General features: G+C 42.5%; 1 protein-coding gene across 11 annotated transcripts in view; it reads left to right on the top strand.

The window, feature by feature from the left end:
• herc1 (HECT and RLD domain containing E3 ubiquitin protein ligase family member 1) overlaps nt 1–26,862 on the top strand; it is an 80,545-nt gene that overhangs the window by 11,620 nt on the left and 42,063 nt on the right. For 7 of the 11 annotated variants that reach the window (XM_025911341.1, XM_025911375.1, XM_025911269.1 and 4 more), the window contains exons 10-28: nt 52–223; nt 904–1,038; nt 1,192–1,357; nt 1,492–1,617; nt 2,352–2,573; nt 2,990–3,142; nt 6,573–6,705; nt 6,873–7,064; nt 7,769–7,993; nt 8,191–8,364; nt 8,468–8,582; nt 8,675–8,795; nt 17,909–18,080; nt 18,729–19,065; nt 20,164–20,284; nt 20,799–20,850; nt 20,970–21,035; nt 21,592–21,857; nt 26,580–26,795. In XM_025911341.1, coding sequence (XP_025767126.1) covers nt 52–223; nt 904–1,038; nt 1,192–1,357; nt 1,492–1,617; nt 2,352–2,573; nt 2,990–3,142; nt 6,573–6,705; nt 6,873–7,064; nt 7,769–7,993; nt 8,191–8,364; nt 8,468–8,582; nt 8,675–8,795; nt 17,909–18,080; nt 18,729–19,065; nt 20,164–20,284; nt 20,799–20,850; nt 20,970–21,035; nt 21,592–21,857; nt 26,580–26,795 — 3,164 coding nt within the window. The remainder of the gene's footprint in view (nt 1–51; nt 224–903; nt 1,039–1,191; nt 1,358–1,491; nt 1,618–2,351; nt 2,574–2,989; nt 3,143–6,572; nt 6,706–6,872; nt 7,065–7,768; nt 7,994–8,190; nt 8,365–8,467; nt 8,583–8,674; nt 8,796–17,908; nt 18,081–18,728; nt 19,066–20,163; nt 20,285–20,798; nt 20,851–20,969; nt 21,036–21,591; nt 21,858–26,579; nt 26,796–26,862) is intronic. The other 4 variants (XM_013266335.3, XM_013266326.3, XM_025911297.1 and 1 more) reach the window with 3 other exon arrangements.

The following is a 26,862-nucleotide window of genomic DNA, read 5'->3' as shown; positions in this document are numbered from 1 at the left end:
TTGAGATATGACATATCTGTTTTGATCGTGTTGTGCTTAATCCCGATGCAGACAATGAAGTATATGCATGGGGCAACAACTCTATGGGCCAGTGTGGGCAGGGGAACTCCACAGGGCCAATCACCAAACCCAAGAAGGTCATCGGCCTGGATGGAGTCGCCATTCAGCAGATCTCAGCAGGAACCTCTCACAGCCTGGCCTGGACTGCCCTGCCTAGAGACAGGTCAGCTACCGCAACAGTTACCACAAACTGATCCCATATGATGATTTTCTCTCTGGAAATATTCACGTGGGACTGGAGGCAAGAGCTGATGTTGCAAGACCACTAGAATTTGTTTTTCAGCTACTAGGAAGCACGAGTCAAAGTGCAGTAACTACACGTGAAAAGTACTGAAACTGCAAAACCAACATATTGATCTTGTGATTCAGAGTAAAGGTTACAGTAGTGGGTTTTACTGCAGTCACTCAACAATCAGTCTCTAAAAATGCACTGAAAAGCACAAATCAAAACAAATACCCTGATACTGTGAGTGTACTCATAGGTCCTACCTCTCAGCATGGGAGATGAGTTTAGAAGAGAAGCACTGTGATTCAGCCTTTTTGTTAAATATGTAATTTAAGGTCTTTAAGGATATACACTTCCAGGAACAGCTGAAAAAGGCCAACAGGCGTTAATGAGGGTGACGGCGTGAGAGAACTGGTGTTTAACAAACACATCTAGGTGTTAATTGATTAAAAGCATACATGTGAGATGCATACAAATGTGGTTATCACAGTTATTGTTTGGATTTTGGTTTCACAGGCCTTTATGTTTCTGACATCGACACAACACTTTACTGTAGATCAAAGTAATTTACTGTACCTTACATACTTTACTAATATTTACTTATTACTTCTTTCTAGGCAAGTGGTGGCTTGGCATCGGCCCTACTGCGTTGACCTAGAAGAAAGCACATTCTCTCATTTGCGCTCCTTCCTTGAGCGATACTGTGACGGCATCAACAGCGAGGTCCCTCCTCTCCCTTTCCCCTCATCCAGGTGAGCGTGTTAGCCACCAGCCGTCACTGGTGTTATAAACCCTTCTAGGCTTGCTGTATAGTCTTTCTTGCACTTAGTGAAATCATATATGATCAATCAGAATGTAACCTTGCCAAGTTCTGGATTTAAAAAAAAAAATGTATTTATTTGAAGGGAGCATCACAACTTCCTCAAGCTGTGCCTTCGGCTTCTGTCCAATCATCTGGCGCTGGCCCTGGCGGGGGGCGTAGCAACAAGTATTTTGGGCCGGCAGGCCAGGCCACTGAGGAACCTCCTTTTCAGACTGATGGACTCCTCTGTGCCAGACGAGATTCAGGAGGTAAAAGATGCTCTTTGGATAATTGTTATCACCAGAGTAATATCCAGACTGAACACAGGAATAAGTCATGAAGGATTATGGGAGGTGATCAGAATGAAACCTAAAACTGACTTTAAAATAATTTGTTCCTTCAGGCAGTGATTGAGACTCTGTCTGTGGGGGCAACCATGTTGCTCCCACCACTGAGGGAGAGGATGGAGCTTCTTCACTCTCTGCTACCTCAGGGTCCGGACAGATGGGAGAGTCTCTCCAAAGGACAGGTACCTGATGCTACATACTGCGTAGATGGAGCTGCGCAGATTTAGTTGCTTGATGCTTTAAAGCCTGTAAAGAACATTAAACCCCCCCCCCGTCAGTATTTGTGTCCCTGTATTTTCCGTTTTTGATAGCAATAGTAAATATTTGTACAGAAAAGATGTAGTATAATATAGTTTTTCAGACCCTGCTATCCATCATGTTACTATCAAACACCAGGTTTAAAGCCACCGGGAGGGCTCTGTTGTTGCTTGTAGACTTATTGAAAGGTATTATAGTTACTGTGTAGAGAACAGTTATAATCAGAGTACCAAATCCAGATTTTATTTATTTTTTTTGAAGCTAAAACTCAATTTGTTATTTTTTTCACCTGTTTTTTTTTATAAAATCTAATCATTATCAGGAACAAATCCATCAGTGCCATGTAGATACAGGCACAGCAGGCTGAGGAACAGACGTAGTTGTGGACAGGATTCAGGAAGAAATAACACACTAAACTCTGAAACGTGGGTAACTTATCTTAGTAATGTTGTTTTTTATGTTAAATAGCGTAATAATTTCAGAGGGGAGCCACAAAAGACCAAAAGTGAACTTAGTGGTGGGCAGCAATGGCATCGATTTACATTACCCTCATATATTCTCACTTACTCAGGTGTGAAAGATGAATTTGCTGATTGGTTCTGTCTCTGTTGCCTGTGTAGCTCTGTTTCCTCATGAATGTTTGTATTTTGTGTCACAGAGGATGCAGCTCGACATAATCCTGACCAGCCTCCAGGACCACACCCACGTGGCCTCACTCCTGGGTTACAGCTCTCCTGCTGATGGCCCAGAGGTACTTTCATCTGGCCCTGCCTTTACAGCTCTCCCAGAGCCTGCCTATGGCACCACCACAGGCCACCCTGACACTCACCTGGCCGAGATTCTCATGAAGACGCTGCTCAGGAACCTTGGCTTTTATACTGTAAGTTAATACAGAGAAATGAACACACTGAGCACAGAATGCTAGTTAGACTGCCTCTGGCTGTATTTTTCCTCTTGAGTCTTCTGACTCATTATCCACATCATTCTGTTTTCTGCTCTAGCAGAACTCTGACATCCAGACAAACAAAACAAAACTAGAAACTACTTGGATGAAATAACTTTTTTTCCAATTCAATTCATTTTTATTTATACAGCGCCAAATCACAACAACAGCCGCCTTGAGACTGTTGTGTATATGAGATTTTTATCAGACCGTGGGAGCACTGCGATTTCAGACTCCTGTGTATGATCTGTACATATGGTTTTGACAATAAAGATGACTTTGACTTTGACTGTTGTAGACTAGTGTTAAATAAATAGAACTGAACTGAACCCACAGATGTTTGTGCTGTACAGGATCAGGCTTTCGGTGAGCTGGAGAAGAACAGTGATAAGCTGCAGCAGGGCACATCCTCCTCTGACAGCAGCCAGCCGGCTCACCTCCACCAACTTCTCTGCTCTCTGCAGAAGCAACTTCTAGCATATTGCCACATCAACTCTGTTACTGAGGTACGGCTGCGCTCCTGTTTTTAAGAATAATTAGAGTGTGTAAACACATTTGTTTTGATTCTTGATGCTTAATAATTTAGAAAATAGTTTTCAAACTGCCAAAACATGGCAGGATGATGGGATGTGGGATTACAACACAATTTTGTAGGCTCACAATGTTTTATTTGAAGAAGTTATTTATTTCCGATTGCACTCTAATTTCAGATCATACATGGTTGTTTTAATGAGGATTAAAATGGCTTTAAACTCTCAGTCGCATTGGTTTTGTTTGTCTGAGAGCAAACTGAATTTGCAAAGCCATTTTTCTCTATCAGTGATTGTGTGTTGTGACAAAAAGAACAGGAGAGGTGTAAAATGTGCTTGGTACCCTGCATCTTTCTTTCGTTCTTTCTGCATTGCATGCTGGGAGTGTGGCGGTGGAGCGTGTGGTGAGTCTGACTGAGAGATTGAGGACTTGTTTCTGAACTTTGAACTTTGAACTGTACTTTTCTGAATTGATTAAATTAAGCATTACTGATTTTTTTTTTTTTTTTTTTTTTTTTTTGAGTGTGCAAAATCGCCAAAACAGACTTCACTAAACTTACGAGACAACTGGTTTTAAGATCATACCATAGTTGTCCTTATCATAGTTGTCCTTGCTCAGTAGAGGAGTGTAGTCTGGCAGTGGGTGAAATCAGCGCTGTGGTCATCTTTGTTGACAGTGTGGAGAACGCAAATAAAGCAAATAAATAGGAAAGATGATTTTATGTCTTTAAGTCAGTGGTGGGTTTGTTGCAAAACTGAAATCAAAGAATTGTGTCAGCAGTGTACTGTCATTGTCTCATCGGCCAAATCTCTGAGAGATCTGGAGACTGACATAGTGGAGCTGGAGGTGTCTGCAAATTTCACAGGAAACCGAGTTTGGTTTGAGATCCTCAAATCTAAAAAAGCCTTGATGGACTCTGGAGCACAGGGGGCTCAGGTTTGTTGCAGATTTGTCCACTTTCTCTGATGGACGCTCCTACAAAGGTTTTCTTTTCGCTGGAAAAAAAGAAAGGACAGAGCAAGGTCTGACCTTTGTGACAATGTCATGGAGGTTTTTGAGGAGAGCTTCACTGAAGGCTCAGAGACCTCAGAGCTGCAGGAGAGCAGTTTTAACAATGTTACCAAAGAAAGGTGATCTCCAGGATATTAAGAACGGGCGGCCTGTCTCTTTATTGTGCACTGATTATAAAATACTGTCAAAAGTGCTGCCAAGCAGACTGAAGAAGGTGATGAATCAGGTTGTCCACCAAACACAAACATACTGCGTGCCAGACAGGTCTATTGTTGATAATATGTCACTAGTCAGTCTCCCAGTTCACTGGGATGTGATACTGGTCTGATTTCTCTGGACCAAGAAAAGGCTTTTGACAGGGTTGAGCACCGTTACCTCTGGAGTGTGTTGGAAACGTTCGGTCTCGACATTGACTTAATTGCCAAGATTATGGTGTACGAAGACGTTGAAAGTGTACTGAAGATAAACGGTTGTTTGTTCAAACCTTTCAAAGTAAGTAGAGGTATTAGGCAAAGTTGTTCAATGTCTGGTATGTTATATGCTCTGTCTATTGAATCAATGCTAAATACTGTTAGGTCTTTTATTGATGGGATGTCTTTATCAGGTTTTAACGTGTCTTTTAACTTATCTGCATATGCTGATGGTATTGTTAAAAGTCAGCAAGATGTAAATAATTTAGGAACGATCGTTGAAACATTTTGCAGATTTTCAGATGCACAAGTGAATTGGGCGAAGAGTGAGGCTCTGGCAGTAGGAGATTGGCTTGCTGGGCTCCCGCAACTTCCAGGTGGTTTGAAGTGGAAAAGAGAAGGTTTGCAGTATCTGGATGTGTACTTGGGAGATGAGGACACAGTAAACAAAAACTGGGAAGGGGTGTTGGAGAAAGTTGAGGGGAAATTAGGGAGGTGGAGGTGGTTGTTACCCCATATAGAGGGAGGGTGCTGATTATAAACAACTTAGCTGGTTCTGCATTGTGGCATAGATTAGCTTCTTTGGAGCCACCTCCTGGTTTATTACATAAACTTCAATCTTTGATGATCAAGGTTTTTTGGTTGTTTTTTTTTTTTAATCGACATTGGATACCCCAGGCTGTGCTTTTTTTGCCCAAAGAAGAAGGTGGACAGGACTAGCTAACCTAGAGAGCAGAGCTGCAGCTTTCAGACTGCAGTTTATTTAGAAACACTTGATGGGAAGGGAAGAAGATGTTTTCTGGAAACCAGTAACTAGCGTTATTTTAAGAGGAAAAGGAGAGTTGGGAATGGATGCTTCCGTGTTTTTACTAAACTGTAATTTAATATTTTGCTATGGAATTCCTATGTTTTATAAAGGCCTTTTAAAGCTTGGACCCTTTTCTGTTGGAAAAGACTGGAACCAGCTTCCTCATTGTTTTGGCTTCTAGAGGAACCGTTGTTTTTTGGGGCTTGGCCGGATGTACATGATGGAACTGGACTTGCTTTTTTGAAAAGACTGCTTGAGACAAAGGCTCTCAAACTGAGACAAATTATGGACCAGACCTTCAGAACACAGAAGCAGCAACATCTTTCATTGGTTTGAAATCAAGCCACATTATGAGGAGTATTCTAGACTTTTGGCTGAAATGTTTAACTTTAGTTGAAAAGGAGATGCTGTTAGATTATAGTCGTGGATTAGAGATTTCCGATGAAAGAGATCCTTTTTGAGGAATGGAATTGAATGTTGATTTTACATCCTTGACAGGACCCTCGCTTATGAATCGGAGGGATTCAGATTTTCATATGCTGAGTGGAAAACTGTTATATAAAATGTCAGTTCAAGGGTTAAATAAAAGGCACTTGAGTGGAAGGACCGATGCTGTGTGGAGAGACAAGTTAAAAGTTGAGGAATGTCAGAAACCTATATGGAGAGTCTTTTATAAACACCCACTCAGTACGAGGTCAGGCGATCTACAGTGGAGGATTTTGCACGGTGCCATTGCTGTCAGTAGTTTTGTGTCCAAGGTTAAAAAAGATGCAAGTGAATTATGTCCCTTTTGTCAAGAAATAAAAACTAGTTTTCATATGTTTCTTGAAGGTAACCACCTTGAACCACTGTTTATTATGTCTTTGAAAACTGTGGAGTGGCTTGGTCTCCAATGGCAATGGGTTGATACAACTTTAATTTTGCTGGTTAAATATAGAGTTAAAGCTAAAATTCTGTTTTATTTACTGATGAATAATTTCACTGAATTTTCTTTTCAGTGGTGTTTTTAATAATGTGGTGTGTTCTGTTGTAGATGGTAGATTATATTTCAGCCCAGTGATGTTGTTAAAAATCAAAAATCTGTCTGTCTGTCACTTTTTTAGCGAATAAAAGAAATCAAATAAAAGAAAATGAACATAGTATAGAAAAACCTTTTGTCACCCTGTTTATTTGCAGAACTCCAGCAGTGTGTCATTGCTCCACAAACATCTGCAGCTGCTCTTGCCACATGCCACAGATATCTACTCCCGCTCTGCAGCGCTGATAAAGGAGAGCTCCTGGAATGGCAGCATACGGGAGAAGCTACAAGGTGAATGGAATCAAGTGACCTGTGTTGTAATCTGGCTAAAAAGACCTGTTCTCACTTCCTTGTTATCTCATTCTGCTCAGATAGTTCAAGTTCTTTTCATTTAGCATTGAAGATACTTTCTTTTGTTTTATATCATTGTCATAAAACTATGATCATGTCATCTGCAGATGTGATCTACGTGTCAGCAGCAGGCAGCATGCTGTGTCAGATAATCAACGCCTTACTGCTGCTTCCGGTGTCGGTGGCAAGGCCGCTGTTGAGCCAACTGCTGGAACTGCTGCCTCCTCTGGATTGTTTGAACAGACTGTTGCCTGCTGCCTCTCCTCTGGAGGACCAAGAGTTGCAGTGGCCTCTTCAGGGTGAGCTCAGAACAAGGTTAACTTGGTCAAGTTTTGAAAAAAAAATGCCTAAAAAAGTTACAAAATATCCTGGGATGTGGTAAATGCATGTACAGACACATGATGTCATCATTTCTGATGGAGATGTTAATTTATGAGCCCTTGTCAGCTAAGCCAGCAGTGTAATTACAAAAAGCCATGTGTGCAGGCATTATGTGTACACATATTCTGTAGTTACGTTTCACCTTTTCTATTTAGGAGCTTGATGATTTTTTTATTTATTTTTTTTTAATTTGGCATAAGAAGACACTAGAATTGGAGGATTAATTTGCCGGCTCAGGTGTCGGCAACTTTCAACATCAAAAGAGTCATAGCTGCTCCTACCAAACAGTGGGAGAAGAAGAGCAGCACATGCAGGTGAAAGGGACAGAGGTACATATAGTATAATAGGGTTAGGGGTAACCCTAATCCTAACCCCTGGCTTGCAAGCTGCACGTCGCCGACCTCTAGACTAGATGTTCGTGTGAGGTGCTGAATAGATGCGACTTCGCAAGACTCATTTTTGGCCTTAACATTTATATGTAACACTGATGTCTGATATGAGAAAATGAAAATCATATAGTGTTATTTATAATGAAAAGTGATATGTTTCAACACCATGCAGTTGGGACCATCTTGACATCTGGTGGAATGCTAAATTGGAGAATGTATTTGTCTTTTTCCAGGTACCTCAGACTTTGCTGAGCCAGCCTCAGGAATGACCCTGCCGCAGCCCGCACTTTCTTGGGTGTGGCTTGTGGACCTGGAGAGGACAGTCGCCCTGCTAGTTGGGCGCTGCCTTGGTGGGATGCTGCAGGGAGCTCCCACCTCACTGGAGGAACAAGATACTGTTTACTGGCTCAAAACACCGCTATTTAGCAATGGCTTGGAGATGGACATCCCCCAGCTAGGTACAGGATGTACGCAAACATACACAACCAGTAGCAACATGAGTAGATGAGCGAGATCCCTTCTGCTGTGAATGTAACTTACAGCAGGACATTACTTTGTTCGACTGCCTGATCAGAATCCTAGGGCTCTTGTCCAGTTGAGTTCATTTATCGCTTCTTCTGTGACTTGTGTAGATAATTGTTTGCTTGTCCTTCAGACACCTGCATCAGCTCATTATTGGAGGCTGCACTGTCTGGTAATGAGGAGCAGAAACCCTTCGACTGCACACTGCATCCTGACTTGAGTGTCTTGGTGGATTTGGCTCTGGGTTCCTCTAAAGAACCTGCCAACAGCCTTTGGATCAACATGCACGAGTACGCAATTGGCAAAGGTTTGCATCTGCTTTGAGTATATACAGAATCCTACCATTTCTTTAATGCAATTAGCTTTATAGGTATATACATTCACTGACTGCACTGTGGATTTTGTTGCAGACTGGGACAATGCATCTCTCAGTAATGAGACCCTGTTAGACACTGTGTCCAGGTTTGTGTTGGCAGCCTTACTGAAGCACACAGGGCTGCTGGGCCAAGCCTGTGGAGAGGGCAGGTAGTACAAGAAAATACACCTTTTAATATATGGCGTGAACCATTTCCATACTGTCCCATAGAACCTGTCTAAAGGAAATATTTTCCTATCAGGTATCAACCATCTAAGTCTCTGGCAGAAGTCTATCGCAGTGTTTTTAAGGTACGAAACCGCTTACTAGCCTGTAAGAACATGGACTTCATCCAGACACGATCTTCTTCTCGTGAGAGGAGGGTAAGTAAACAAAGCTCTTTCTTTTTTTTTAGTTTTGCCTCTGCACACCACTATTTAAATAAATCAATGTGTGATTCAACAATAGACTTTCACCTTTAATTTAAGGGGTTAAAAAATGTAGCACAAACTGTTTAAGAACAAACCAACATAATTTCAAATATAAGAGTTTTAATACATAGGGCAGAGAGACCCATCACCCAACTTTTGTCTTTAGTAACTGAAAAGTATCTTTTGTTGGATTGAGATCAAGTGTGTGATCGATCAAAGATCCCATACACACAGCGTTGCAAAATGAACAACTGTTTTTTAGCACAGTCAGCTTTATAGCTTCCTCCTTTTGTGCTTTATGAGATTGGTACGACTGGGAAGGGGGGAGAACACATCTGCAAAACGCTGTTCCAATGCAGGACGTCTACTCTCTGCGCCTGTGTGAGATGGTTATTACAATGGAAGGAGGCTGGAATGTTGGAATTTGGTACCTCTGGGCCGAACTCATCTCTCTCTTGTGATGCCCTGGTCAGTCAGTATCTGCAGACTTGTGCCTGCACCACACTCATTGCAGAAATGGTGCGCAGAGGCACTGCTTCAGGATATCGTATTGCATAAGCCACCAGAACTAATACAAAGTGATATCCCTGTGTACTCCGGTGAAATGGCCCGATGAGGTCCGTGCCAATGTGAGCTCAAACAGGACCTCCATTAATGGTAATGGCGACTCCGAGCAGGACGCACACCATCGGCGTACATTTTGGGAGGAACACCCTTCACTTGTTGCGGGTGTATGAAGAGGAATCAAGGAAACTAGCGGATTATAGGATCCATCTTCATTTTAACCTAAGATGCAGACAAAGCAAGGTTGTTCCTAAGAGTTTTCGCCTTGGATCCACTGTCAGGGGATACAGAGCAGAGTTGATTCTACGGAGAGCACAAAATCAGCTTCTAAGTGAAAGGATAACACAGGTCCATTTCACTATAGATGGCCTCCAGAGCAAGATTAGCCAGAATCGCAGGAACGAAACTCACTTCTATTAAAAGTTTACTTTGGCCTCCGAGCAAACCTTCTACCTCTATCTTAGAAGAGGTTTACAAGTTTGTGGACAAGGCTCAGCGGACCCAACACTCTAAAGGAAAAGAAACAATGCAGGAAATTCCACACCTTGTTTTCAAAAACACTCACTCCTCAGTCTGAACCTACACAACTCAGAGAAGAACACACACCTGAGGACAGTCAGGAGAAATGGGTGAAGAACTTTTCAGACCGGAACCTGAAAAGAAAGTGTTAGCCAAAGGACTCAATTTTGCCATTTCTCTGCAACAGTTGCCCATAGTGGACCTCATCACAGCCACAGAAACCGCCATACGGATTAATAAATTATCACAGACAGAAGCAGAACAAATCAGGATGAAAGTTTCAGCCAACCTCTCCAGTGCCAAAGTCCCTCTGTCTAACCTCACGATACAAGAAAAGAAGGCCGTCGCTTCCCTGAGCAGAGACCACAACATCACTATATTACCAGCTGACAAGGGAAGGTGCAGTGTGGTTCTAAACACAACGGATTACCACACAAAGATCACTACTCTCCTCAGTGACAACAATGCCTACAAAGCCTTAAAGCGAGACCCCACAAGCAGCTACAACAAGAAAGTTATCGCTTGCCTTCAAGACCTTGAAAAGGACAAAACCATTGACCGCCCTACATATCACCACCTTTACCCAGGGGATGCCCAACCCTGTATTTATGGACTTCCTAAGATCCACAAAGAAGGTGTCCCACTCAGACCCATTGTCAGTAGCATAAACTCAGCCACTTACAACATTTCGAAACACCTGGACTTCCGGTCGCTAGGGGGATGTAGTATGTAGAGGAGAAGACTGCTCCGCTAACTTTTCTACCTTTTCCACTCCTAAACCAGCCAATTCACAACAAAACTATTGAACTGCGTAGGTTTTATTTTACGGGTTCCGAAATTGGTTTTTGCTCGTTCTAACATGGCCTCAAAACGCACTAAAGCGGCAGAAAAGGAGGACAACACACCTAAGCTGAACATGGCGGCCATCTCCTCCCTTCTGGAGCAGCATAGGGAGGCATTGGCCAGCGACTTCAAAACATCTTTTAGCCTACTGGAGTCGAAGTTTGACGAAGTCCGCTCTCCGGTGGAAGATCATGGCCAGCGGCTCGGATCTTTAGAGCTAGCAGCGGACGACTTAAGCCAGCGGGTTAGAGAATTCGAGAACGTTTGTTCCAATCTCAGCGAATCTAACACTAAACTTCTGGCTAAAGTTACGGACTTAGAAAGCCGAAGTAGGCGCCAAAACCTGTGTATCCTGGGACTCGAGGAGGGCGTTGAAGGTGGGCGTCCCACAGAATTCTTTGCAGATTTGCTCTGCGAGGTTTTCGGGAAGGAGAGGCTCCCGACCCGCCTGGAGATCGACAGAGCCCACCGTATACCTGCCGCTAAGCCAGCCCCAGGACAGAGATCGTGCCCCGTAATTATACGCCTTCATCGGTACCAGGTAAAGGACCTTCTTATCCGAGAGGCCCGGCGAGGAGGGAAACTAAAATACCATGGTCGGCAGATTCGCGTGGTGGAGGACTACTGCCCGGAAGTTTTGAGCAAGCGAGCGGAGTACCGTGAAGTGATGTCCGAGCTGTATAAACGAGGTCTCAAGCCAGCTCTGCTGTATCCTGCACGACTTCGCATCACGTCTCCTGACGGCGCAAGACGTTGGCTTCATTCGGCTGATGAAGCGATGAGATACTTGGACGACCTGCCCGCTACAGCCGAATCACCCTGAGAGCCTGCTTATCTGGTCTTGACGTTTGTCCGCGGGACAGCCCTGTGAGTAGATTGTCCTGACTATCTTCCTCTCCTGGGATATGCAAGGACTTTGGTTCATATTCAGGCATTACGGACGTCTCTTCTTCTTTTTTTTCTTTTTTTTCTTCTCCTCTGCTATTTACAAGCAGGGAGGCTATTCATATCTCATTGCTTCTATTGTCCCCAAAGTTGGTCATTGGTTGTGTTGTGGTTCTATGCTGACTGCTTTAACAAAATTCTACTGCTTATCCACGAGTGTTGTGTTTACTGAAATCATCGTTATGGGAGCTAAAGTCAGTTCTTAGTGTTAGACAGGAAGAGTTTATTGTTCTGGAGGGTACACAATGTGTGTTTTGGAGAGCTTGCTGTTTTTTTCCTTAGCAGCTGTCTTGTGGGTGGGGGGGTGGATGGGGAATGGGGGAGGGGGGAGACATCCTTCAGAGCCGGGGTAGTTGTATGTTGTTTTGTCAAGTTGGGGGATCCGGGAACTATTCTACTCTCTGTTTTAGTCTCTTATTTGTCATCTTTCTCGTACTCTGTTTTCAGCTGCACTTGTTTTCTTACATTTTCAGTGCAGGACTATGGGTAGTCGCTTAAACTTTGTAAGCTGGAATGTCAAAGGCTTAAACCACCCTGTGTAAAGAAGGAAGGTGCTCTCACACATATAAAACAGTTTAAAGCAGCTGTTGTCTTTCTACAAGAAACACATTTCTGTGATTCGGATAACTCTCGTCTTATGTCCCGATGGGCAGGGCAGCATTTTCATTCCACCTTTCAGGCTAAGGCAAGAGGCGTTTCTATTCTAATTGACCAAAATATTTCCTTTGAGAAACATAATGTAATTTCTGATACGAGTGGCCGGTACATTTTTGTTTCGGGTAAACTTTATAATACGAAAGTAGTGTTGGCCAACATATATGCCCCCAATATTGATGATGTAGATTTCTTCCAGCGTGCTTTCTCATTGTTGCCTGATCTGAGCTCATATTCTCTTATACTTGGTGGTGACCTCAACTGCTGGCTGGACCCTATGTTAGACCGATCCTCCCCGAATCGCTGCACTGTCAGTAAATCTGCTCTTTTCATCCAATCCTTTTTATCTAACTGTGGTGTCTCTGATGTTTGGCAGCTTACACCCCCACAGAAGAGGGTACTCTTTTTTTTTTTTTTTTTTCTTTTTTTTTCACAGGTACACCACACTTATTCTAGAATCGATTATTTTCTTATTCATAAGCAGCTGACTCCATGGGTCCAATCCTGTGAATACCAGACCATAGTAATATCAGACCATACCCCTGTTGTGCTATCAATGAGTTACCCAGACATCCCTCAATCCAGACGACACTGGCGTTTTAATTCGACTCTCCTGGCAGATGTAAACTTCCTGGAATTCATGAAAGAACAAATAACCTTGTTTCTTCAAACAAATGCCACAGGAGAAACTTCTAGCTTAATAATTTGGGATACACTAAAAGCCTTTCTCAGGGGACAAGTTATTTCCTATACTGCTAATATGAAGAAAAAGGCCCGTATAGAACGACTCGATTTAGTGAACCGAATCAAAGAAGTAGACCTGCTCTATGCTAAGGTAAAAAGCGTTTAGGGCTTTTTACTCCCAACTTTACACCTCTGAATTCCCGCAGGAAAGCACTCTAATGGATAACTTTCTAAAGACTTTGAATGTACCTATGCTTTCCTTGGATAGTAAGGGTTAGGGTTTTCAGTTATTTATTTGTAAAAAATGTTTGGAATCATGTATGATTTTCGTTCCACTTCTCACGTGTACACCACTTTGTGTTGGTCTTTCACCTGGAATTCCAATAAAATTGATTCATGTTTGTGGCTGTAATGTGACAAAATGTGGAAAAGTTCAAGGGGGCCGAATACTTTTGCAAGCCACTGTATACAAATACAACTACTAGAGCTGGGCGATATATCGAGTTTTTTAAAAATATTGATATATTTTTATACGAGATATAAGATGTGACAATATCCTTTATATCGATATAGTCTGTGTTACGTTATAATTATAGTTGCGGAGCCGCAAGTTTGCCTCTCTTTCGTCCACTTTTGTCTCTATGCAACGTTACTCGACCTCGCCTCTCCTTCACTGAACACAACTCCCCCTCCTCCCCCATCGCTTCCTGCAGGCAGCAACAAGATGGACACGGCAAATCTCCGTTAATGAGTTACTGCGCATCGCCCCGTGCGTGGGGCTGGACGGCGTCAACGTGTTAACGAGCTAACCACGCTAACGCCATGCACGGCCTAAAATCCTTTCATTCTCTCAAAAGTTGACTGCGCGCCTTTTGTATGAATTCTGGTTGTGCTTGATGACCGCCAACCGATTTTATGTGATACACAGCGCTCAGCAATCTGTCAAAAAATGTTTTAATACGACTTTGCTAAGCTACGGAGCTGCACCGCTTGATGGATTGTCGGAGCATTACGGCTACCGAGGAGCCTCGCGGAGTGATACGTACTGTGCTTCAACGTAATATTACCGTATTGTGTGTGTATAAGGACCATAAATGGCTCCTGTTCAGAGACGTGGTTACGAAGCGGATTTCAAACTCCAGGCTGTCAGTCACGCAGTAGAAGTTGGGAACAGAGCAGCTGTGAAATCTGTCTGTTATTATGCTCAGCGTCTGTTAGTTTACATTTTGACTGCACAATTGTGAGCTCTTTGTTATGCACAAAACAACATAGTTTTCTTTTATTTATGGAGCATCATTATTTAATAAATGCTCATAATTTATTTTTGAGTAGTTTTTTTTCAGGTACATCTACGCTGTATGTTAATAAAAGTGCCCGTGTGACATCTGGGACACAGCTTTGACTAAGAACTCTCTTTTTGTTCTTACTTTATGGCTTTAAAAAAATATCGAGATATATATCTTATATCGCCATCCAGCTACAAAATATCGAGATATGAATTTTGGGTCATATCGCCCAGATCTAGTTTCTACAGATAAAAACATGGCTGTGCCATGGGTTCCCCGGTGTCACCTATTGTAGCCAACCTTTACATGGAGGAAGTGGAAAGAAAGGCTCTTGGCTCTTTTAAAGGGAGAGTAGCCAGCCACTGGTACAGATATGTAGACGACACCTGGGTCAAAATCAAAACACAAGAAGTGGAATCCTTCACTGCGCACATCAACGCCGTGGATAAAAACATAAAGTTTACCAGGGAAGACACAAACTGTTTGCCTTTCCTGGACTGCGCCGTGCACATTGAAGAGAATGGGAACCTCAACATTGAAGTTTACCGGAAGCCCACACACACGGACCAGTACCTCCTCTTTGACTCCCACCACCCTCTGGAACACAAACTTGGAGTCATTAGGACCCTACACCACCGGGCAGAGAATGTTCCCTCTAAGCCTGAAGGGAAAAAGAAGGAACACACACATGTAAAGGAAGCACTGAAAACATGCGGTTATCCTAATTGGGTGTTTATAAAGTCAGCAAAGAGGCACAGAAAAGAAGATCAGACACCAGCGAGGGAGGATAAGAAAGACAGACGCAACAACGTTGTCATCCCCTATGTAGCTGGTGTATCAGAGAAACTCAGGAGAGTTTTCTCCAAGCACGACATCCCAGTGTACTTCAGACCCAGCAACACACTCAGACACAAACTGGTTCACCCGAAAGACAAAACTCCAAAACACAAACTTAACAATGTAGTGTGTGCTGTACAGGTTTCACAATGAGCTCACCCGAAACCTTGGCTGATTGTGACCTACACCCATTTTCACACCTTGGCTCATGTGATTAGGTAGAGGATCATCAGGGGGGTCCTTTGTCCCTCTTTGAGGGGACACTCTGGCTACGTCCACACTAATGTGTTTTCATTTGAAAACGTTTTGGCCCCCCGTCCACACTGAGACGGCCCTTTCCTCAAGGAAAAACGCAGCGTTTCGAAAACGCATACATTTCAAAATGCAGCTGTCCCGTCGCTGTGTGGACACAGGAAAACGCACACTTTCTAAAACAATGATGTATTTTAGTCATGTGATGCAGTCATGTGACCAAATAACAAAGATAGCGGAGTGCATTATACAGCGGTTGTTTTGATTGCTCTCAATTTTGACAGCCCTAAAAAAGAATTTTATCAGTTTGTACATGCTCCAGATAGCTTTTCTTCAAATTCTTTAATTCTCACTCGCTTTTGCGCATGCGCAGGACTGGAACGTAAGCATTTTCATCCGTTTCAATGTGGACGCACAACTCTGTGAAAACGACTGAAAATGCTAGTGTGGACGCGGAGAGTTTTCAGATGAAAACGCCATTTTCAAATCTATCCGGGCTAGTGTGGATGTAGCCTCTCACAGGTTTAAATCTGGGACTCTCCACCATTTGACCCTAGAACTGAAGAAGCTTCTTGGATGAGAGGTGAAACATCTTCAAGCAACTTAAAGAAGTTCAGACGCTTTTCTTTCCAAGTTCCTTAGACCACACCATCGGCGCACATTTGCCTGGATGGCCGGCCAATAAAATTGGGCCATAATTTGCTCCGGAGCTTTATCATATCCCATATAACCTTGGTGTTATAATGAGCCACCTGGAAAATAATTTCCCAACGGCTTTTTGGGTCCAACAAATGGGTGTGTTCCTCTTCCATCCAAGTATCATGACTCACTCAATACAGCTTGTCATCATCTCTTATGATAACCATAGCATGGCGTATACCTCCGGCACTTTACCGGCATGTGGTACATCCCTCTCAGACCTAGGGAGGGTGTTGGAAGGCTGGCAACATCCATCACCTGTCCCACCTTCATCCATTGGCGTTCCCATTGGAAGTGTTTCGGTCGCCTGCACCTCCATCATTCCTGCCCCAGCGCTTATGCATCGCCTGGTGAGTGAGGTGCAGTGTTTATAGCCAGTAGATGTATAAGCTGGCTATTACTTATGAAAATAATTGCCTTGTTGTCAATATAGATATTTAGCTCTTTAGGTGATTCTGTAAGCTTTTTATTTAATGCTACGATGACCTGGATGACTGAGAACCTTCACAGACTTTTTATTTAATGTTATGCCTAGTAATCTTTTTTCTTATTTCAAATCAGCTGATTCACTATTGTACTGACCAATGGCCACATGAAGTCTGTGACCAAAACACTGCATCCTCAACCACCAAGGTATTCGCCCTGTTGTCAGTCGTTATAGCAACCAGTCCGTCAGGTTGAACTTCCAGCTTGTGAGGGCATCCTGCAGGGCTTCAGCTATATGCTCTCCGGTGTGGTCTTGGGCTGTAGCTGGTCTGGAGATGGTCACTTTTCAGTTTCCAGTCTTCCATGAAATGCATAGTCACATTCATGTATGGCTCACAGGTCCTGCTGGTCAATGGGAAGTGAGACATTTTGGTGAGCATATACTTTTGGCCGTACTTCTCTTGCAAAGTACTTTTGACTAGTATCTGGTATCTTCGGTCAGGGCTTTTAGCAGCTGTATAAAGTCCTCTTGTTCCACAGTTGAGATGGGGACCATGTCTTTAGCGATATGATAGGCCGCTGCTTTAGTACTGTCACTCCACTTCTCATAAGGCACAGCATGGGTATGGGAGTTTTGTAATGTGGTTTGTTTCGGTACAGGAGGCTTTATGATCTGGGATACAGCAAAGTTTCACACTCTTCATACTGCACTTTATGGCGCTGTTGTAAATGGTGGAAAAGATTAGTAGTGCTCGAAACTTTTGTCCGAACATTTTTTAGGGATTCTCTACAGAACACATTATTCTGCTGATCATCTGACATTTGGAATCCGAACCATCTCCATGTAATTGAGCCATTGTTTTTCTTTTCTTCAATTTTTGACAACTCAAAGAGCTTTCTACTACAGGTCTCATTCAGCCAATCACACACATTTAATTTATGTAAGCACCTTTATATAACAGTCACACACCCACTTGCACTCCAATGGGTGCATCTTGGGCAACTCAGGGTTCAGTATCTTGCCCAAGGATACTTGGACACATGGACTGTAGTAGCCAGGGACTGATTGATCGACAGCCTGCTTCGCCACATGAGCCACAACCACCTCTGGAATTCCCAAACAGTTAATGCAAAGTTTTTGCTAAACCTATTGATTGTGAAGTTAAAGTGTGTACTTTAAGCACATGTTGATTATTTGATTTAAAACCCACTATGGTGGTGTACACAGGCAAAGTTGTGTATATATTCTGTATTTGTCCAAGAAACTATGGTCATAACTGCATACACACATTTCCACTGACCTTAATAGTCATATCAATGGTATCCAAAATCAGGCCATTATTGTCATTTGACCAGATTTCCGACAATCAGGACTCTCTGGACATGGACCCCCAGGAGCACTCTTTCACACGCACCATTGACGAGGAGGCAGAACTTGAAGAGAGGGTTGACCGTGAGAGAGAAGAAGGCCATCAAGAGCAAGACGATGAAGAGGATGACAGGGAGCATGAAGTAATGACAGCTGGAAGTAAGTACTTGTGCCTGTAGTTGCATGTGTGTGTGTTTAGTGTGCAAAGCAGTAGCCAGTTGGAGAACATAACTGAATAAATGTTAACTTTTTAAAATCCTGTCTGTATTATTCATCTGTGTTTTTATTGAATTTGCTTGTCACTGTAGCCTGTAGTGTTGGTAAAAGGGTTCTAGTATGAATACAGATGTATTATTAATAAATGGTTATTATTCAGGTTGTAACAGTTTCACTACTTAGTATAATGTATTTGAAAGCGCAGCTGTAATCTGCAACATTGTAACTGATTTATGCATATTTCTCATGCTGTGAAGTTCTAAGTTGAACAGTTTATGAGCTAGCTTTCTCAGTAGGAAGGTGTTTCTATGAGCATGTGTAATCTGGCAGTTTTAAAGGTGTAAACTTCTGACATACTGTTATGAACACCTTCACTTGATAATCATGTCCTCTAATATATGGACATTTATGTGCCGAACAAGGCTTTGCAGTGTGTTGCTTTAGCACGAGCTTTAGTATTGAATATTAGACTCCAGTAATTCTTTGTGGCTGCTGTTTTGTCCTCTAACACTGCATCTTATTTGTGTGTCTTTTTGTGTGTGCGTGCATGCGTGTGTGTGTGTGTGTGTGTATGATTGTGGCACAACACAGAAATCTTTCAATGTTTTCTCTCAGCGCGGGAGGTGGCTCGCAGTCGGGAGAGAGAGCGGGCCAGCAGCAGCACAGGACTGGGTTCTAGCTCCAGGAATGGAGGAGGAGGAGGTGGAGAGGAAGACACCATTCTGGCTCAAGAGGGCAGAAGGGGCAGTACGGGTCTTCCAGAAGGCCAAGACCTTTACACAGCAGCCTGTAACTCTGTGATCCACCGCTGTGCTCTGCTGATACTGGGAGTCAGCCCTGTACTGGGCGAGCTGACCAAGCAGAACCAGGAAGAAGCTCAGACTCAGTTAGCTACAGGGACACAGGAGTGCCTCAGCTTCATGACCAGGTCAGAGAGAAATAGGATGCTACTGTTGACATCCCTGAAAAATGAAATTGCTTTATTATTGGGCACAGTCACATGTGTTACCAAGAAATTTAGTCATTAATTGTGCATTTCTCTTTTACTGAAACAATATATACTTAAAAACCCCCAACTTATTTTAATTATTTCATATACTGTTATAATGTAACATTTCAGTTATATTTAATATAGCTCAGTTTATCATTAGATTGATATTCTATAGTTACTTTAAATCTGCTTATTTAAAGGTCGTAGTTTGATGAAAGTGCTTTGAAAAAGGGTCTCAAAGTGTTTTTGAGTCGTCACTTGGGTGGAAAAACACTGAATTCCTGCATCAAGCTCTTGTTAACTTTTACAGTGAAGCATTGGAAAGAATCTTAACTGAGCACATTACATAGTTATACTAGAACTGTACTGACCACAACTGTAAGGCTCTACATCGAGAGCTGTCTTCAGTTAGTCATGATCTGACTAGTCTTAAGTGCCCAATATCAGTGAGGTAAGGTGACTGCACAGGACTAAAAGATAACACACAAGCTACTTTTGTTGTCTACACGACTCCATAAGTCTTTGGACAGTAATTCATTTTGTTTGTTTGCTTTTTCAGCCTTTCTCACTTGTTGTGCCTCGTATTGAGTGTGCAAGTGATCAGTTAACGAATTCAGCATCAGATGTGCTGAATTTATCATGGTGTAATATCATTCCTAAGCATAAACAAAAATAAACTTTTTAATAAAATGTTTGTTAAACCTACTGAATTAAAGTAATAGTCTGCACACAAAAAAACTGTGTTAATGTAACTCTATAGCTCACATTTCAAACCATAGTGGTTTGGGGCCTGTGGTATGCACCTCAGAACCTCTCGTAGTGAACATAATTCTGCTTTACCCTTTTAATTTCAAAGTATTCCAGTGTTTTGTATTTCGAGCACTGTGTTGTACTTTGTGTCCTTTTTATAAAAAGGGAGACAATGGATGTGGCTGTATGTGCCACCATTCAGGTGAAAATCATGGTGTTTAACTGTTGTTGTTTAGCTGTCTTGTTCTCATTGATTTAACAGTGCTGTGATATGTTTGTGTACAGAAGTGAGAGTCTGAGCGCAGAGAGCCGTTTAGTGCAGAGCAGCCCAAGTTACAGACTGATGAAGTCCAGGAGTGAGTCTGACCTGTCCCAGCCAGAGTCAGATGAAGAAGGTTACACTTTGGTAAATCAAATGCATGTACACACTCTTTGTTACATCAGCAGAACAGTTGACAAACAACTTAGACAACTAGTTGGTCTCCTTTGACCCACCACACTAATTTGACAAAATAATGTCATTTTAATCTCACAGAGAACACAGTAATGATGGTAGTAAACACATTAACCCTGTGCCAGTGTTAATAAGCAAATCATGTTCACTGTAATGTGTCACTTGCTTCTGACATGTGGAACATTATACACACACACACACACACACACACACGGCACAAGGCAGATTAATTTACACATTGTGGCTGCAGTACTGCCATCTGTTAGTCCAATAATCACAAAGTTGACATTAGAATTCCACCTTTAATGGTTGCCTTCCTTCACACAACAACTGTAAAGCCCACACACATAACTTGTCCTTGAGTCTGTTTGTCCTCCACCTCAGCCGCCTGAATCTCCAGTTTAGAATCACAGGGTAACATAATGTGCATATCTTTGAACTGTTGGGTTCTGTTTTTTCCTTTCAGAATGGAAGGAGAAATGTTGACCTAGACTTGGCATTCTCCCACAAAAAAAGAGGTAACGACCAAGCGCTAATTTGCTCCGCTAATGTTTGGAGAGAGGACAATGCAGGTTTTCGGTTGTTATCGTTCATTTGTTACTCTTGTCTCTCTGTCTTTTGATTCCTGTACGGATAGTTTATTTGCTTCTTTTGGGGCAGTTGAGCCCCAAACACAAGAGGAACTTCAAGCAAGTAAACGATGGCATGTTTCTTCCTCTTGTTAACTCATAACTCCATGACTGTAATGCCATACCCACACCCTGCCCTCTTTGAGCCTCAACTTTTCATTTTGTAAAGAAAAAAGAAAGATAAAGAAATCAGGATCACATAAATGTCTCCATTAAGGCCATTCTTCTGCTTGCACTGTTACTTTGCACTATGATGGCTCATTCCTCGTGAAGAGTGTAATCTGTTACTTTGAAGAATTTTCATGGAAATTTCTGGGTTGCACTTTTGAAGAAGTCATCAGTGCTGATACTTTGACTGAGTTGTTTTGTGGACGCGCTAGCCTGTTTCCCATTCCACTTCTCAGCCGCAGAATTCTTCCTCAGTGTGTGTTGGATACTCGGTGCAGCCATCACAGGCAAACTCATAATGGAGGCTTGCGCCTGCATGTAGATTCGGCATTTGGCCATTTGATGAACTCCAGTCGAGTAATAATGCGCTCCTTTTAAGTGCTTCAAAGCTACTCGGCACATCTCTCAATAGATCCCCTGTGTGCACAAATACAACAAACAGGATCTTCTTCTCCTTCTCAGGCCTCCTTCACAGCTCACCAGACTCCCTGGCTGAGTCCTGGTTTCGGGCCAAGCTGAGCCGTCAGCAGAGTTACAGTTCAACGTACGAAGAGTCAGACCTGGACTTGAGCCGATCGCTGGGCATCCACGCTCTCATCGACAACATGGTCAGCTTCATCAGTGGTGACGTGGGCTTGGCTCCAGCTTTTAAGGAGCCAGAAGAAAGTATGTCCACCAGCCCACAGGCCATTATCCTGGCTATGGAACAGCAGCAGAGCAGAGCAGAGGTGAGTGATTCCTCAGCACTGACGAGAAGTCAAACCAAATGATGGTTAATCAAAGTCAGCGTAGTCGATTTTGTTCTTTCCTTCTATGAAACGTTTTTAATTCATTTGTGGAGGATTTTTGTTTTTTATACGGTTATACCTTTTCAGAACAGACCTGGCAGTATTTTATACGTTTTCTTTGTCTTCTCAACAAATCTGTTGAAGACCGAAATCTGTAATGCCTGTCTCTCATTTCACTCAGTCTAAAATTGACTGATTCCTACTGATGATATAAAGACTTCATCAGAAGTTTGGGTATTTATTTTCCAAAGAAGAACATGTTATCATGAAATTCAAAAACAATTCAAATTAGTCAGATGATATTTTAAAAATGTCTCTACAGTTTTGCTTAGAGGCCTATCATCAACAGCTGTCAGTCCTCTGGATCAGTTTCCTGGAATAGCTGCTAATCCAAATGAATAAATTTATAAGGCTAATAAATTAGTAGAAAACCCTTTTGCAGTTGTGCTGCACAGCTGGAAACCATGGCACAGCATTATTTAGGTTAGTTTAGTGTCCGAAGCATCAGGCATTTTATTGTTCTCCAGTCATCAATTGTTCTCCTGAGAAAGGAAGGCTATTCTGAGTAATTGTGCGGAAACTTAAAATCTCTTATCCATATCCCTTTAGCGAGCAGCAAAAACTGGCTCTAAAATAGACAGAAAAAGGAGTGGGAGGCCCCGATCCACAACTGTGCAAGAAGACAAACATCTGAGAATGTGTAGTTTAAAACAGAGATACCTCACGGGTTGTAAACTGGCAGCTGCATTAAATAACACCTGTCAAACACCAGTGTCAGCATCACAGTGAAGAGGTGACTTCATGGTCTGAGACTGGCCAACAAAAAGAAAAGACTGAGCTGGGCAAAACAGAGTACATACACTGGATACTGGAAAACATGGCTGTCTCCAGCAGAGTGAAAACAGTTTACCCAGTAAACATTCAAACTGCAGCTTGAAGGAAGACTCCATCCATGTACCTTGAAAAACAGCTACAATACCATGATTTTTACATTTGAACATTAGGAAATATTGAAACTATAGCAGGGCTCTAGAGTGCGACCAATTTGGTCGCAAATGCGACCAAATTTTTCAATGGTGCGACTAAAAAAAATATTTGGTCGCACCGGTGCGACCAACTGTTCGGGTAACAAAAAAAAAAACAAAAAAAATCTCTGCAACTCTCCGTGTGGTCAACAACAGACACACATTATGCCCCTATCGTGGACTAAACCAATCAGAGATAGTCAGGGGCGGGACCTCTCTGATTGGCCGTGGTCCAGTTGAAAGTGCAGGTGGATAGAGGGAGGTGAGTAGCTTGAATAAAGCGATATCGATTCATTAAATCCTGAATCGACTTTTAAATATAAATGTGTTTTGCCAGAAACGCCAGATTCTCAGATTAAAGCTCACAAAACTATTTCAACAACCACCAAACAGCAAATGAGAGCAGGCACACGGATTCCACACAAAGACGTAAACACAGACCCGACACATCAGAATCAGCTTTCTGTTTCTCGGGTTTCTCACCCGATGGCCCGAACACGGACACGCTGTCGGAGCTCAGTGATTCTGATGCGTCGGGTCCGCTCTGTTTCCGTCTTTTTGCGCTGATTCTGAGCTGCAGGTTTTGTCTCTCCAGCCAAAATTCGTGGAGCCAGCAGCAAAAGAAGCAGCAAACTACGCTTCACATTTGATCAATGTCCATGAATTCACTCTGAGTTTTGCTGTTTTGCTTCCACCACGATAAAAATCACACGTCATGCACAGCTCTCCCTCTCTCCCTCTCTCTCTCTCTCTCTGTACTTCAAGAACAGTTTCCCGTCTCAAATCTCTGTTTTCTGCATTATTCATTCGCTTATTACCCACCAGTCTACCGTTGTTTACAGCGCTGTCGGCCGCTGTCTTTTTCTTTTCTTTTTCTTTTTTCACTTAAATGACCTCGGACAAGAAAGCCTAATTTCTGCTGTTCAATACTGAAGAAATTTAAACTTTTTAAAATTATGCAAAATTGCAGAATATTGCAGAATATTTTTAAGGTTATCTGCTATAAAACGCCAGACCAGGAAAATCTCCTTCATGTTTTTCTGTGTTTTATTCTCAGTTACTTTGACACAAAGGCATCTGCTGTGATGTTCACAATTCTGATGCAGTCTCATGTGTATCAGTACTGATAAATGATCAGAATTATAATATTTCTGACTGTCTGAGGCTAAATTGAATCGAATCAGGACTTTGAGAACCGGAATCGAATGGATTATAGAAATCAGTGATGATACCCAGCCCTAGTGAGCAGCCTAGGCCTGACAGAAGTGGATGTAGCTGTGGGTAATAAGAAAAGATGAAAAGAACTATTGATAACTTTTGTGTTAAGGCCTGATCCGTCTGAAATTCATAGGCAATAAATGCACTGCCCAAGTGTCCCCTCTCCCCACTGCCTTTCAGCAGCATGCAACAGCAAACAGGTCGTCAGAGGAGCCAAGATGATGATTAAGTTTAACATTTTCTACAATATTGACAAAGCACTTTAAGCACAAGATTGTTAGTTAATCATTTAGAAATGAATATTGTCTGTATGGACTGCAACTTCCCCCCCAAAAAAGTGCACATGTAAAACTGCGGTGTTAAGCGATGCGGTTGAAAAATTTGGTGCGCCCATGGCAAAAAGTTAGTCTAGAGCCCTGTATAGTTCTGCACCACACGTTAGAGCAGGGCGATATGACCAAAAATATTTATCACGATATACATTTGAAAATTTGCGATAACGATATAACTGACGATATAATTGACACTAGACAAAATACTTTACAACTCCACAACTTTATTAGTGCAAAAAACCCCATCAATGTATTTTCACTTAAACAAGCAGCTGTTTTTATGTGCATTAAAGTTATATAAAAATGTAACAGTGCAAATTCCTCGCTGACAGTTTAACCAAAAGGCATTTCCAGTGGAAATTGGCCGACATATCCTCAACATAACCATGTATAATATCCACAAAACTTAAAAAGAGGTTATACACACACAATAAGGTAATATTATGTTGAAGCAAAGTACGTATCACTCTGCGAGGCTCCTGCCTACGATAGCCGTAATGCTCCGACAATCCATCAAGCGGTGCGGGTTCGTAGCTTAGCAAAGTCGTACTAAAACATTTGACAGATTTTCGTGTACCACATAAAATCGTTTCGAGGTCAGTAAACACAACCAGAATTCATACACAAGGCACACGGGATTATAAGGGGCACTGTCGATTTTCAGAAAAATCAAAGGATTGATTCTAAGTGTGCCGTATTTTCCAAACAACATGGTAATAACGACGCCCGCTAGCATGCTCTACCAAAAATAGTGCTTTGTTGTGTATCTGACAGACGAAAGCTAAACCAGTTCCACACCACTGAAGTTGCAGCATTTTTACAAACCAATTCTGGTTCATCCGTTTCATTCAACGATCGGCTTTTGCTCTTCTCATTCTGCGTCGCTGCCATGTGCGTATGTAAACATAGGCACTGCGCATGCGCGTTTTGCCCATATTCTATCGCGATATTTCATTTTCCTATTGTTGCCCAAAATTACACCGGTATTACCGTGAACGGTATGATATGGCCCAGCCCTACCACACGTCTCAGGAGTTGGTCTTCAGACATTGTTTGGACAAATCTGTGTTTCTCACAAATTTGGAATCTATTTGTTGCAAGTCATATAGAGTATAAACAATACTTGTTGGTAGCTTCCAGGTTTGAAAAGTGGTTTGCGTGTTTTAATAGCCACCAGGGGATAAAACGTATGGTTTTGAAAGGACTTATGGGCTTATAGAATTCTACAGCCCTTGGCCATGACCTCAGTAAACACTATTCTATAAACAAGCACGTTGTTTAACATTTGTGCTCAATGGATCCATTCTGGATTCAGTATCTTGCCTAACACACTCTATAGCAGTGTTTCCCAACCATTTGGAGCCACAGCACATATTTCACATTAAAAAAATCACACAGCACACCATTAAACAAAAATGTCACAAAAAGCATATTGATCATTTCCCCCCCGAGCACCAGGTGTAGCGAAACTGGCTCAGTTTGTCACCAGTAGACCTTTGTGCTTTCTTCTGACCACTGCTCATGCTAGGGCCTTCTTCTGGGTCTGCATTTTCTCGAGGACCCAGATCAGGCTGATTACTTTTTCTTTTCACATATTTATCTATTGCCGTTATGTGCTGTGTTGTCTCACTCACAGCATGACTATTATGTAATTTCTTCTTCGTCGTCTTCTGTTTTACTGGCATTTGGCAACCCATTTAATTAGAGCAGGTAGTTGTACTGCCCTCTAGTGGAAGAGATGTAATTGTTCTGGCCGTTACTCACACCGATCACTTAGAGTACTAATCAGGTGGAACGGCACGGCACACCTATGTGCCGCAGCACAGTGGTTGGGAAACGCTGCTCTAGAGTAGCCGGGAATCAATCCACTGACCTCCCAGTTGCTCTACCTCCTGGCTTGCCGTACCCACTCAAACACAGCTTCCTTGTAAAGACTTATTTAGGCTATACTTATTGGCTAAAAACATCTACAGCTCGAGGCCTAGTAACAGGGCTTCACAAACCAATGTTACTGATGCTAATTACGTCTATCTTATCAGTCAATATTCAGAATATTCATTTGAGTGTTCCATGTGTTCTGTCTCCAGCTGCGTTTGGAAGCACTCCACCAGATTGTGGTGTTGATCTCAGGCATGGAGGAGAAGGGCAGCCAACTGAACAATGCAGATCGATCCAGTGCAGTCTTCCAGTCATCTTCACTGCTCACCTCTGTCAGGTTGCAGTTCCTGGCTGGCTGTTTTGGCCTTGGCACTGTGGGAACTGGAGTGCTGAAGAGAGAGAACGTGCAGCTGCATCATTACCAGGTATGGCTCTCATCACAGGATAAGGAATACCTCGAATTGTGAGTGTCTGGACAATTTGTGACAATGA

The sequence above is a fragment of the Oreochromis niloticus genome, linkage group LG1 (genome assembly GCF_001858045.2).
Source record: "Oreochromis niloticus isolate F11D_XX linkage group LG1, O_niloticus_UMD_NMBU, whole genome shotgun sequence".
Lineage (NCBI taxonomy): Eukaryota > Metazoa > Chordata > Actinopteri > Cichliformes > Cichlidae > Oreochromis > Oreochromis niloticus.
The sequence above is the reverse complement of the archived record's forward strand: the minus strand, read 5'-3'. Positions and strand labels throughout refer to the sequence as shown.